This window comes from Apis cerana, linkage group LG10, assembly GCF_029169275.1.
Source record: "Apis cerana isolate GH-2021 linkage group LG10, AcerK_1.0, whole genome shotgun sequence".
In the NCBI taxonomy this organism is placed as follows: Eukaryota; Metazoa; Arthropoda; class Insecta; order Hymenoptera; family Apidae; genus Apis; species Apis cerana.
In genome coordinates, this window is record NC_083861.1 from 7,381,790 (window position 1) to 7,396,176 (window position 14,387).

At 44.3% G+C, this 14,387-nt stretch overlaps 1 protein-coding gene and 1 long non-coding RNA gene across 27 annotated transcripts in view; one reads left to right on the forward strand and one right to left on the reverse strand.

Annotated features, from left to right (window-relative positions):
- LOC133666863 (uncharacterized) overlaps positions 1 to 14,387 on the reverse strand; it is a 69,393-nt gene that overhangs the window by 22,930 nt on the left and 32,076 nt on the right. For 2 of the 5 annotated variants that reach the window (XR_009831626.1, XR_009831627.1), the window contains exon 3: positions 4,704 to 4,910. This is a non-coding gene — a long non-coding RNA (uncharacterized LOC133666863). Of the gene's footprint in view, positions 1 to 931; positions 4,911 to 14,387 lie in introns of those variants that run through there. The other 3 variants (XR_009831628.1, XR_009831629.1, XR_009831625.1) reach the window with 3 other exon arrangements.
- Positions 1 to 14,387, forward strand: part of LOC108001556 (regulating synaptic membrane exocytosis protein 2) — a 66,420-nt gene that overhangs the window by 18,916 nt on the left and 33,117 nt on the right. For 19 of the 22 annotated variants that reach the window (XM_062081044.1, XM_062081037.1, XM_062081043.1 and 16 more), the window contains 2 exons: positions 7,643 to 7,856; positions 8,482 to 8,671. The exons of 1 other annotated variant lie outside the window; for it this stretch is intronic. In XM_062081044.1, the coding sequence (XP_061937028.1) occupies positions 7,643 to 7,856; positions 8,482 to 8,671 (404 nt within the window). Of the gene's footprint in view, positions 1 to 5,580; positions 5,664 to 7,642; positions 7,857 to 8,481; positions 8,672 to 14,387 lie in introns of all 22 variants that reach the window. 2 more of the 22 variants (XM_062081045.1, XM_062081049.1) reach the window with 1 other exon arrangement.

Below are 14,387 nucleotides of genomic sequence, written 5' to 3' on the forward strand. Positions count from 1 at the left end.
AGAGAACGCTCAAACATCGCTTTTACGCGACTCATTCGAGAGCTGGTTTCCTGGAAGAGCGGACGTGCCGCCAGTCGAGAGAAAGGGAATACGCGTGCATGGGTTCCACGGTTGATTAGGGATCGGTGAACTGTGAACCGATTGATCGAGGTGAGCATCGTCGCGAGAGAGAAAAGCATCATCTCGCCACTGGAAACACTGGAAACACGCATCGTCTTTCTTCGTATTCCTCTCTTCCATTGTTCCTCTTCTCTTTCATTGTTTCTCACTGTATCGATTTTATTTTTCGCGATGCAAGTGAATTTTTCGATTCGTTCTTTTTTCTTTTTTTGAAACGATACGAAGAGAGATCGATACGGCGCAGGATTTCGATCAATTTTCGATCGGAAATTTCTGTTTTTCTTGGAGAAGTTTTCTTGGAGATCTCTCATGGAAATGCTCTCAAGGATTAAGCTCGATTTTCCCAACCGTATCGAGCGAAGGGAATCCTTGAATCCGATGAATTTTCCTCCAATTTTTCCAATCCTTTTCCCCGAGTATCGAGTATCGAGTTGACCAGAGATACGCACGGACTCCCGATCGGCATCCCAGCTATCCTCCTAGCCGTTAAATCCTCGATCGGATCTCCACGATCGAATGTATATCGTATATCCGCTATCCTGCGGGAATTCTCGAATTCTGCCTTCTCGGTCTCGTCGTTGCATCGATTCTTGCCTACCTTGCCTACCATCCCCCCTAGATTTCCCCTCTCTTCCTCTTTGTTATACCTTTTTTTTTCTTTCTTTCTTTCCTACCCTCGCTTCCCTCTTCGTATTACCCTACATAATTCCACTCCACTTACACAGCTTTTACGCTTTATTTTCCTTTTATCTTTACGTACTTTATGATCCTTCCCCGCCCCTCCCCCTCCTTCCCCCTTGTTATTTTGCAATTTGTTTTTCCTTATCTCTCTACACATTCTTCACGATTCTTTTAATTTTAATTTGATCTTTCCTCCCTCCCCTACAATTTACCCTTCCCTCGCCCTTCCCTCCCTCCCTCCCTCCGTTTCTTCCTGCCCCTTTCTCCCGCGTCTCTCCACCTTCTTCCTCCACCTTCCCTACCATTACGGCTCACCACTCTTCCCTCTCGCCCATTCGCTACGCCCACACGGCCCGCGTGACGTCACGCGGCCAACACGTGGGCGAATTCAAACATCTATCCCTTTTGCTATTTCTGGAGTCTCTAGTCTTCGCAGCAAGGAGGAATGGAAAGTATCGATAGTCGAAATCTCATCCTTCCCTCCCCCCCTCGAGTTGAGCGCCACTCACTCGTCCATTTTCGTCCCTTTTGGGAGGGAAGAAATCTTTTTTTCCACATTTCGCCTCGTTGCAACGCTTCACAGCGAACGCGCTCGTACGTCGCGCGCACACCCTACTCGAACTTGCCTCGACAGATCCTCCACGGTGGCCAGCCACGGTGTTTACGCTTCTGCTCGCCCCCCTACTTCGAGAATCGATTTTCCACTTCGGGGTGGAAAATTTGAGCGGCGGCGGAGCAGCGGATTCCAACGGCGAATATGGAACTGCAGTTTCTTCTTCTGGGATCGAAATGGATCCGTGAATTTTGTTTTATCATTCTTCTAAAAACTGGAGAGATTTACCTCTTAAATCTTGACGACGATCAAGGATGAAAATGGAATAAGTTGCGCACGTATGATGAAATCGTGTCGGTTTTTATTCTTCCCTGTTTTTTTGGTTAACTTGTGTCCGAGCTTGTTGTCCGAGTTTGTTAACCTTTATAAATAGCTTTTTAGCTTTTGGCAAGCGGGCAATGCATCGATATTTAACTCGGAGCCGGGAAAAAAATTGCGCCAATTGATTTAGCGAAGATTCAACTTCGATGTTAAACTTGTCCCGGTGGACTCGTGACATTTCTTGCCCGACACAAGATCGGATGAAATTATGATGAAGAGGTCAGGATTTCAAGGATCATTCGGAGACCGGCTTCTAAATCTTGCAAACGAGGAGTTTTATTAGAGCCATTAATCCAAAGCGAAATAATCCGCGCATCAAAGGGATTGGATATAAGGGAATTGTTTATCAAATATTCGCGGATCGATCGAGCGTTGATAATTGATTTTGCCTCATATTGAATAATTATTTCTCGAAAATGTTTCGGAATCTTTTCAACCCCGTCTCCGTCTACCTTCGTTGCCCCTTTAATTCTTAAACAAGTCTATTTGCGGCCGACTATAGATAACTTCGAGTTACCGGTATTGCTTCTCCAATACAATACGATTCGGACACGACTCTTTGTGCATCGACCTTTGGGGCCTCAAGAGCTGGACGCAAACGATCCCCCCTCCTAACTTGATCGAAATTTAATCCAAGAAGACATAGCAATTCGACTTTGTCGATTCGATCAAGGCTCGGATTCGAGTCCGCCATTATCTTCCTCGAGAGATGACTATCGGATTTGAAATTACTTTGTTTACCGAAAGAGGCAAGGCGTATCTCCCTCTCTTCTTACCGTACGACATCTCGTCCTATCTAATTACCAAATATTTCCACGATGTGGGTCTTTAATCCTCATGTTCATACGCGTATACGTATACATACATATTCGCATATACAGTTTTTGAAACCGAAATCATCGATTAAGAGAATAATTTCTCGAGCCCGCTATCAATGAAACCAGATTAAAGATTAAAGAAAACGGAGCGATCGAGGAGAATCCAGTTTCCACGTTGAAGCTGGTTGTTAGGATTGCAGGATTGTTGATTGTACGGGACGGCGATGAAATTCTGAGATCGTGTGTACGGGAACGACAGCGGTGCAGCTATGCGCTTGGTGCATACGCGCTGATGCGGACGGCCGGGTCCACTGCTATGCGGAGATCGCGCTTATTAAAGATACGCCATCGCTGCGTATCGTGTTTGGAATTCCGCTAGATTTTCCGTTGGAATCGCGAGGATCCAAAGAAAACAATTCCGTTCGTTTTCGATTGTCTTTATTTTTGACACGGATGAAACGACTCGCGACGACTACGTAAATGAATAAAACGAGAAAGAGAGCATCGATCTGTTCGATTATACGATCCGATAAGGCGAGCCTTATTATCGCGATTATCGTGAGAAGTGAACTCGAAAGTGAATCGATTCGAAGCGAAAACTCGAACACGCGGGTATAAAGAGATGGAAATTGGGCGAAAGTTGGCGCGTGTCGCGCGTGCGATGGGCTCGCACGCGATAGAAAAGAGAGAAAAAAAAAAGGAAAAGTGACCTGCGTCGGTCGGGCGGCGTTGTTGCTCCCATTCGTAGATGCACACAATACAGATTAGTGACTAGTGAAAATTAGTTTGTAGAAAGTTACGAGAGGTAAGTCCGTTTACGCGCGCGCGCTCGCATCTCGCAAGTTTCCCTTTAACGAAGGATTTGCAGAGGGACGAAGAGAGCTGCTGCACGTCCATCGGATCCCCCAGGCGGACGAGGAGAAGGGAGAGGCGAAGGATAAATTGTCACGGCCACGCTTTGGCCTCTCATCGAGCCTGCTCCGCCTTTGATTACCCCTCTACTCTCCTCTGACAGTTTCCACCACCCGACCAGTCTCCAGACCAGTCTCCGTTCCCCGTTCACGCTAAAATTCTATTAAACAGATTTTAATTCGTTTTCAGGAGCGACCTGCGTTCCCGGAGAGAACCCCTCCCCCGTAGATTATGACTCTACTCCCCTCTCGTCCTCGTTCCACGCGTGCTCCCACTCCTCCCTCCACGCGCCCATCGTCACAGAGAGCCGTCCGTCGACGTTTCTCACGTAGGTTTCGTGGAACGAGACCTACAAGAGATCGCGAGATGACGATGTGGCGACGTTACGTCGCGAACGATTGCCAAATGATAGGGCGTTCGTTGCCGCAATCATCCTCGAGCTCTCCGCCACCGCCCTCTCCTTCGTTGGTCCCGTTCGTCGTTCAATGTATTTATCGCTTTCAAGTTTAACCGTATTTTTCAATCGTGGTGGGCGGACCAAGATATCGTGAACCAGATACGCGAATATTACGATGTTGAAGGGGAAGAGGGAGGGGAGGGGTTGAAGTCGGAGTCGCGTAACTTTTAAATTAAGACTTAACGCGTCATCGTAGCTCCTAACTAGACCGGGAGGCCGTTTGTATCTATTTACATTCCCCTCGCGCGTTTACCACTTTTATTTATCGCTCGCTTAACGGGAAATATCGCGTCAATGGACACGCGATCATCCCGCCTACGTTTAACGTTCCTTCGACATCCGGTGGTTTCTTTGCGCGCACAAAACTCTTTGTGGCGATCATCGTCGATCGCGCGAACGATAGATCCCTGCGGAATACCGATTATCTTTCGACCCTGAGCGACGACAGGGCTGAAATGTGGGGCGTAGTTTTCGTTCCTCGAACGAACGTCGAATTAATCGCAAGCGAGCTTGGCAAACCACTCGATAATGACTACTATTAATCGCGGGTGGGTGATCCACGAAGATGGATTGGAATCGGGGATGGGAAGATTCGATATTTTACGATTACGTAAAATCCACGAGATCCTTTCTTCCGTTCCCATGTAAATCCAGAAACGTGGAGAATGTACACGTAATATAGAAAATACATCGTATGATTATGTAAGAAAAGACGGCGAGCCGCGTCTCGAGTGGCGATCTTATGGCCAATTTGCCAGTTTTATGATGCGTGATACCTCACCTTATTTACAACGAGCTTGCACGACGAACGAGACCGATCCACCCCTTCCTTCCTTCCTTCCTTCCTTCCTTCCTTCCTTCCTTCCTTTCTTCCTAGGCTAGATCCTCCTTTCAGAAACGATCCAGATCGAATTCTCGAGGCCGGGCCGTATCATAACGAAAACGACGACTTACTTCTTGCGTGTAGCGAGAGAACACCAGACTCTGCCTGCAATGTATTACGATTACCATTAGTTTTATATATATATATATGTATATATGTATATATATACACACACATATATATATATATATACATATATACAGTGTTCGATTGTTAACATAGAGTGCAGTTCTGATAGCAGTGACTAATATCTTTGTTTATTTTCTTTTTCCTCTCTGTTCTTCTTGCATCGAATTGATTATATTTATTATATTATTGTTATTATTATCATTATTATTATTAATATTATTATTATCATTATTATTATTATTATTATTATTATTATTATTATTATTATTATTGTTATAGCATATAGACACCCAAATTATTGTTCAGAGATTTAACTAAGAACCATCATCCCTTTTGCGAAACCACCAATACAGTAGTTGATAATAGATTTTCGAGAAATTATTTATTAAGTTAAGCCACTATCTCTCTATATTCGGTATGCATATAAACACACACGAGTTCTCCGGGGGTGGGAGAAAATGATGTTTTGAGATATTTTCGTCGAGTTCCATGCTCGAGCCCGAAAGAGATATATATAGTATATATTATCGCGACCGCTCTTATTCGTGTTCTCTGTCTTTTTTTTTTTTGTTAAGTTTAGCGATAAGCGAAGCACCGTTACGCATCTAAAGGGACATGTGTGACTTAAAGAGAGATCGCCTTTTAGGGGATAAACCGCCGTCCATGGTGGTCACTTCCAGGAGCTCGAGGGAGAAGCCCGGGGACAGAATGAATCGTCAGTTCCTCGCGGTACCTACTAATTTTCTCAAAATGCAAATAAGGCAGTTCGTTTTCCGCTATATAAATATATATATATATGAAACCAAAAGTATACATATATATATCTACCTATAAATATACATATATATATATTTTATGTATAATATATATATTATATGTATATCTTTGCGTATGCGTGTGCATGTGTGTGTACGTCATCTGCCGACCGATTGCGATCGTATCAACCGATATCTTTCTTCAAAAATTACTCTACACGTTTCTCCTCCAAAAACCTCCAACTCCCCTCCATCCTTCGTTTCTTTCAATGGGTTCAATTCGCCATTTGGTTTTTTTCACTAGCCTAACGACGCGCGAAAACGAGCGAATTATTGGCCAAGGGACACGTGTGCGATCTCATATGGCGCCACGTTTCTTCCAAACGTTCCATCCTATCCTCCCCCTATCCTTGGAAAAGAAAATTGCCCGAAAATTGCCGATCGAAGAGCGATCGCGGCCATGGGAAAACCTTCCTCTTTTTTTCTTTTTTTTTTTTACTTTGATCCACGAGAGAAAAAAAAGAAAAGAATGCACGAGCGAGATTTTTCAATTCTTTCGATCGGAAATCGGACGAAAGAGAATTCAAAAGCGATCTCGAATGTATCCGGCGAGAAAGTGCGATCGGTCGGCAGAGCTGTAACAGATTTTATTTGTTCTACTTTGGACGGCTACGAATCGTGCACAGGTATACAAGTATCTATCGTTTACACCTCACTCACGCCACGTACACGTAATCGCCCACCAAGATATTATAACCCCGACATTCTCTCACGATATTCTGTTGCTTCGATGTTCGTCTCGAAGACCCGGTATGTTGATTATATATAGCACAAGTGACGCTGCAAACATATTTTTTTTTAATCGCGTACACGTACCCCCTTGTATACCTACGAAACACTTTTCCACCCCCCCGAGAATTCTCGCACGCCTCGCGTCTCTTTCTCTCTCTCTCTCTTTCTCTCTTTCGAATACGAACGATTCGACGCGCTGCAACGCGAATTCGAATCGAGGAGACACGATGAATGAATTTCTCTCTCTCTCTCTCTCTCTCTCTCTCTCTCTCTCTCTCTCTCTCTCTCGTTCAAAGAAAACGATCCATCGCGCCGATCTATCTCGACTCGCCCCGAAGCGTGCGGAATTCTCTCTTCTTTCGATTCTTCTTTCCGTTCTTCTCACCGCTCTCAATATAGCCGCGCGAAAATAAAAATACCTCGTTTCGAAGGTAGCTCGAAGCGACGAAGGGAAATCTCTGTGGCCGCCGAGATTCGAGAAATGGAGAAAAAAAAGAAAAAAAAGAAAGAAAAGGAAAAAATGGCATCGCTATTGTGCACGCGCACACACGTACACACACATACAACACACACCACCCCTGCACACACGAAGCGTGTACAGCGGCCGGGTCCAGGATCCGTCGATTCGTGTCCGCCCGAGCACCGTTCCTCAGCACACTTTTTCGCCAAATACCAGGGCAAGCCTGCACCCGATCTCTTGGCTATGGGACAGGTCGTATAACCCGTCGTATAACCCGCGGTTATATCGTTATACACCGAGAGAGATCGCGCACGGCTTCACGGAATAGGTGGAAGGAAGGGAAGGATAGAGGGAAACGGTTGGACACATTGAGCGATTGATAGGGAAGCGATATGTGACGCAGTGTTGTGATTACATAGAATTTCTCACATCTCTGAATTCTCTTTGAGTCTGGCAAAATTAAGGATCGAGGGGAAAAAAAAAAAAAATAGAAGTTCGTCACGGGGGGAATGGGGGAGGGGGTGACGGTTTGAAAGTTTTTCAAGAGAAAGAGAGGGATTTGGGATTAATTAGATGCGATTAGGGGATAGAGTCGAAAGATGCGACGGTTAAAAAAAAAGAAAAAAAAAATTGGAGATAGAAAAGCTCGATAGAAGAGAATGAGAGCAGAGGAAACGAAACGTTTTTTGGATCTACTGTAGGGAAGGGGTACTACCACCATACGGGAGGTCCGATATCAATGTCCGGCGGTGGACGTAGGCACAACGGACCCCACAACGGGCACTACAACATGGCCGCGATGACCATCGAATATAACGGTCATCATCCACCGCGAGAGCCGCGAAAAGAGGAGAACACTCTCGTGAGACGGAGCTTCCGAAGGAGTGGCGACGAGTGGCGCGCCGACAGTAGGAGGTGCGTGTGAAAAAAATTGGCGATCCGTGCGTTCGTTTCTCCAATAACAACAACAAACTTTCTTTCTAGATCGAATATTCTTTCTTTTTTTTTTCTCTTTCTCTCTTTCTCTCTCTCTCTCTCAATTTTTTCGTTCCTTTATCGCTCATTTATCTCGTCCTTTCGTTCGCGTCGGTCGTCCCGGGATTGCCGGGATTCTGGCGATACCTGGATGCAAAAAATTTCCAAGAATTTTTCAATTTCTACGATTCTCCCCACGTGACCGTGGTATATTTTTCTTTTTCTTTTTTTATCTTCAATTAACAATCGATAACATAATTGTTGTCGCGTCAACGGACGAATAGCCGTCTCTGGCAAACTCAAAAAAAATCAAAGATCGTCACGTAACGTAGGAGCTCTGTCGCGACGAGTTCGAGTTACGTGTGATAGAAGTAGATGATTAGAAGAGTGATGAAAATGGGAAAATACCGCACGGAACACTTGCGCACACACGTACACAAACACACACATATACACATACACGCTCAAACACCTTACATAGAAATGAATACTCGCAGACGCACACTTACATACAGTAGCCAGACACACGTTCTCGTATCTCCTGTGTATGTGGCGTGTCCATTAGGTTCACGGAGAGGAGGGGGAAAAAGACAGTACGATTTGACGGTGGGACCAATGTCGGCGGCCCTCAGGAGGATTGGTCTTGGGAGGCCGATCGGCAGGGTAGCCAAGACAGCGCGACCAAAGACTCCGGGATAGACACCTCTAGCACGTTCACGAGCAGTGAGGACAGCAACAGGGGCGACCTGCCCAAGGTACGGGCCCGTTACGGACCGACTCGCGTCGATCGTTCATGTATCAATCAACATTTCCGGAAAAATATAATAATTTGCTTGTCGATCGACGAACAACACGAACAAAAAAAGGCTAGAGTTCCATCGATCTCTCTCTTTCTATGAGTTCGAGTTCTCTCGAGAGCGCAATGAAAAAGAAAAAAGGAGAGAAAAAAAAAAAAAAACATGGCCAGGCCAGTCGCTTTCGATCAGATTAGAGTTATACACATAGGATGGACGAATGTAGCCGAGTGGTTGATTCGAGTAAAAGGGGTCTCTGTCGCGCGAGCGAGTCAAGAACGATGAATAAACGGACACGGCTTTTACAAGATTTCACTATGAGCTATGTATACTTTTTTTTTTTTCCCCCCCACGTCGCGTCTAATAATCGCGCCTAATTTGTACGAAGTGGCGCTTAGACAATTTATTCGTCGCGGGTCTCTGTCGTCCAAAGTGGAATACGGTTTTTTTTAATTCTTCTCCTCGTTCCTTGCTTCTCATATATATATATATATAGCTTTAGTGGAGAGAGTTCACACATAGAACGATGATTATTATACATTATCCGTGGTCTGTTTATTAGTGCCTGATTATTTTGATTGGTTCATGTACCATTAGCGTAGTAGTTTTAGTATAACGTTTGGATTTAACCCTTTCGTTCACATTCGACGAGGGAGAAACGAGAAAACTTCGATCTTTCCTTATTCGTTTCGAATGGAATGTAGATTCGTACACGCGTAGATACCATAGATATGTGCGATATATATATATATATATATATACATTTTTTTTCTTCTCTCTTTAGACGCTTCGTTCGTTCGTTCGTTCGTTCGTTCGAGATCGTGAAATCGAGCGTGAAAGGAATCGAATGCGTGACGAAGGGGTTAATTACATGACGTAATTATGTCAAATGCCGGGCGAGCCGAAGTTTCAGGGAGGGAAAAAGATTCCACCCGTTTTCCACCCGCGCCTTTGACGCGTCTTCAAACAATATATATATATATTTTTTTTCTCTATACGTTTCTTTTTTTTTTTTAATCTCTTTTTTCCTTACTCTCTTACTTTGCCATTTCACATATACATTGTGAACTTCGTATGACGAAGAAACCTCTTTTGCTCGATTCACCCCCAAACTTCGAGCTTGAAGGCTTTCGTGCTTGGATCCGCGCGTACTTTTCGTTACGTTACGTATTATTTCCGACGCATCTCAGTTTCTATATAACGTATTATACATATATATATACACACATATATATATACGTATAATATACATCTACTAGTTTGTATTGAATCCGGTTGTTGCGCGCAAGTCCTTCGGACCTCCTTTTGTCGAGCGTCTTTTTTTAGCATTATCAGCGGAAACGTGTCACGGAGCGAGAGCATTTGACGACGGGAATGCGATGTTCCTGGCAAACACACATAGTTTGATCGCACCTGATCGCATGAGTCTTGGATTGATCTCACCTAATTAACAAACTCTCTCTTGGGCGTTGGCCCAAACCTTTCCCGTGATATTATTATAGCTGCTTAGAATAGGATGCTTTCATCGCGAATCTCATTCTTTCTCTCTCTTTCTGTCTATTTATTTCTCTCTCTCTCTCTCTGTCTTTCTCTATCTCTCCTTCTCATCGTCTTCATCTATTTCAAATTCTAGCAATTTATATTATATTATTCATTATTGTATTCTTCTACTCGAAACTCCATCGAAATAAAGGTTCATTCGTTTCATCATCATCGTCATCATCATCGTGACAATCCGTTTCTTATTTCGTCGAATACATCGATTCTTCTCCTCTTTCTTCTTCGCTTCAACTTCGACTTTTTCAACCAACGACGAGACATCTCTCGATCTCCATCCCCCCGCCCCCTCCCTCCGGGATATCTCTCGTGGAAACGGGAGATTTTATCCCGGTTATCGATCTTCTTTGCCTGTTTCGCAACGTTTTGCATCCCGTAGAATTCGGTGCGAAACGGTCGTGCAACTCGACTCTCATCCACCAAACTTATCCACCAACATCGCCACCGACATCACCACTGTTCATTCACCACACGATACATCCCGCCACACGATATATCGCCCCGCGTTATTAAACGGCCAGGAGGTGGCCAGGAGGAGGAGGGAGGGGAGGGGAGGGGGGTTTGCAACCGCGTTTAATCAAGTTTTGAACAAGGATCGCGCTCTTCGACCGAATTTCGAAACGCCACGGTGTTAATTGGAAACTCGTTTCTTTGCTGATCCACGGTGGTGTGCCTTGGTACCGGAAAAAATTACCCTCCACCCTCCTCCCCCGTCCACCCTCTTTTTCAAACGTTCTCGTTTAGAGCGCGAGAGGATAGGCTCGAATGTAATCAATCTCGTTACACTTGATTTGTTTGATCTCCGATCGCTACGACGAGATCAAAATCGAATCTCGAATTATTCCGAGATCGTATTGTTTGTACTATCAATCCTTCGATCGTGAAGGGAGGGAATATGTTTCGTCTTATCGTTCGAGGATCGATTAGATTTAACTCGCACGAATCGCTCGTATTTGCGATTATTTTGCAATTGTTGCGAGGATTGAAATCGATCGATCGATCGATCATTCATTCATTCATTCGCGTTACTTTTTAACAAGAAAAAACATCGTTGTATTACTTCGTATTACTGATCACGATTGCCCAGAACCGGCCATCATTTCATTTAATCATCTATTCTAAAATGCGAGTTAAATGCTTGAAAAGATAGAGATCGTTAGAGGCAACATCAACGTGATTAAAAAAAGAAAAAAAAGAAAAGAAAAGAATCATCATTGTCATCGCGCGAGAAGAGTTTTGCCAATCATAGTTCCGGACGGGCGGGTTGGAACAGCATTCGGGCGTTGGTTTTCCGATAGCCTCCTTGCCGGGCGCATTTGTCAGTTGGCTGGTGTCGGGATGGCCGATGGCCGGCCACGGTTCGATTATCCGTTATTGTTATTACGCGGCCCTGTAAATCGGCTTCGAATTTCGATCCGATGCGCGCCCATTCTTTCGACTCGCCCCCCGTCTCGAACGTTTCTCGTTCGAATTCGTTGGAACGGAACCGAGTTATAAGCCGTGGAAACACCGCATCGGCACGCCCGTTTAATCGTTCGTTCCCGGAAAAGCTTCTTCAGAATTAAGGACGAGGGTTTAAAAAAATAGAGATTAAGAGAATCCGACGGGAGATATTTGCGGAAACCGTATAGATTAAAAAATATCGTATCTTACCAGTTATCTTAACGAGATTGAGAGATCTAGAAACTTTGTGTACTTTTTATCCTAACATTGCGAAAAATATTTTAGGCTTATTACTTATTTATTATTTCGTATTATCGAGTCGCCGTTGTATCTTGAGTAGGCTGTACGCAGCTTGACGAGTACGTTTGCACGGAAAGGCCCTCTCAGAAACGAAGTATCGCATCTCGTATTGATTTTTGCTTCCGCGAGGATAGAGGATGTTTCAAAGTTTCTCCCGGTTGAAATGAGAGGAATTATGTCTTCTTCTAAAGCCCGGCCGGAACACCCTGTACGATACCCTGTGCAATAAAAACGACAATCCAGCGCTCGGCAAGAGAGGTCGGGGTAATTCTTGAAAAATTCTCGGGAAAATTCTCTGCGCCGCAACGAGAACGAGGGAATTGCGGCTGTGCCACGGCGGTGACCGAGTTCCCGAGGCCCCTTTTTCGACCGTACAAAATATCTCTCGATCGTTCTCCTTTAATTTTCTACAATTACCCTGCGTAATCTCGATCTCTGCAAGAGATCTTCTCTCTCTCTCTCTCTCTCTCTCTCTCTCTCTCTCTCTCTCTCTCTCTCTCTCTCTCTTTCTTTCTTTCTTTCTTTCTTTCTTTCTTACGGGAACGAACGATTACCAACGTGCACTTGGACGAAACCCGATACGTAGCCACGGATCATCGTTCGATAAATGGAAGAAGAAGGGAGGAGAAACCGTGGAGGGTCGGACGAGGCTCGGTTGGAAAGGCCGTGCTCCAATTATGAGAAGCAAATAAGCAAGATTAAATTCGATCCGAGTAAACGGACGGGAATCGTGCAATTTATCCCATTTGAGGATCATCTTGTGTATTTCTTCGCCCGAATCAAGATCGACCCCCTTTTCTCCGGGATTGGGGGCCGGTCACCGTCCTACCGAAAAATCGACAGGTGTCGATCGGCCGATAAGAGCCAGCGCAGGAAATTAAATTCCTCGTAATCTTTTCTTCGTATTCACGCGCGTGCCCCCTCGTCCAGCCGAGAAAAACCGTGGTTCGATGATCGTGCGATAATCGTTTACAATTTCTTCGAATATTTTCGCCACGAATTTTCGGCGAATCGTGCGTTTTTCCTTTTTTTTTCTATTCCAATATACGATTTCATTTATACGATTATGATTCGATTGAAATTCGATGGATATCTTTCGGCGAATTAGAGACTCATTTCCAAGCAATCTTTCGGTTGGATAGGCTAGACGATTTTACGAGCCGATCCAAAACCGTCCAATTAAAAGGGACGAAAGGATGGCTGGTTGTTGAGAGAGGCGTACCTGTTTCATAATTAATCGAATTGGAGCACGGCCAAAGGATATCCGAAGCAGTGACGAGTCTTGACGACCTCGTTAGGCTCTCGTCGATCGGTTTCGCGGTGTCTTTTGATAAATCCGCGACTCCTGCCGCCCCGGAAACGGATGTAATTGGCTGCGCTTGTCGTGAGCTCGTGACGAAACGTAAACCACGTCTCCCCTCGACGTTAGTTTCTAAGCTTTTAAACGAAAAAGGGGAAAGTAAATGGGAATGGAGAGGAATATGTATATATATATATATTAAAAAAAAAATAGAATATCGTGAATTAAAAAGTCGAGTTCGTATTCATAATGGGGGAACAGGCATATTTAAACTTTTTCCAATTTAACAAGCGTATTTTAACGAAACTTTTCGTACGCGCGTTTATCTTCGTCAATGAAATATTTAATTTTCAAGTATCCCATCCGAATCTGTGGTCGTGGAATGAAAAGTGGAAAGAAAAGCTCGAGTGTCGAATGCACGAATCCAAAGTTCTTCGGATCTTTTAATTAGGGCAAACAAAAAAAAAAGAAAAAAAAAAGGAAAAAAAAAAAAAAGAGAAAAGAATAAATAACAAGGGAGAGAATGATAAAAGATAAACGGTTCAAGCAGCCAATTATATCGGGGTTGTCCAGCAAAGTGTCCAGCGAACAGAGATTAACGTTAAAAGTCACGATTGGGATAAAAATTTGGGAATTATGGGATGAAGATAATCGAATATCTCTTCTGCGCGAATGCTTTGCGACATTCGTCCGCATCGAAATCGAAAGTGCCACGACTCGCTCATGATCGACACGATCGACTGGAAACCGGAAGGAGGCGACCCCTCTCCCTAAAGTAGATCCATCAGATTAAATCGAGTCGCTCTTCGATAAAGATACCTCACTTCCACGGTGTTCTTTATCTTTTTTTTCTCTTTTTTTTTCTCCTTTTTTTTCCTCTTATTTTACGATTGCAATCACGTCGCTGTTGCATGCCTGGAACCTTGAGAGCCTCGAACATCGGACGTTCGAACGGACTGATTGTCGCTTTTTTTCTGCTCGTATGCTCGTTGGGAAGAGAAGCATGTCGCGTGAGCATGAGCCTAGTCACTGTTCATACTATGTGTGTACATAGATGTACGATCATTAGATGTACCA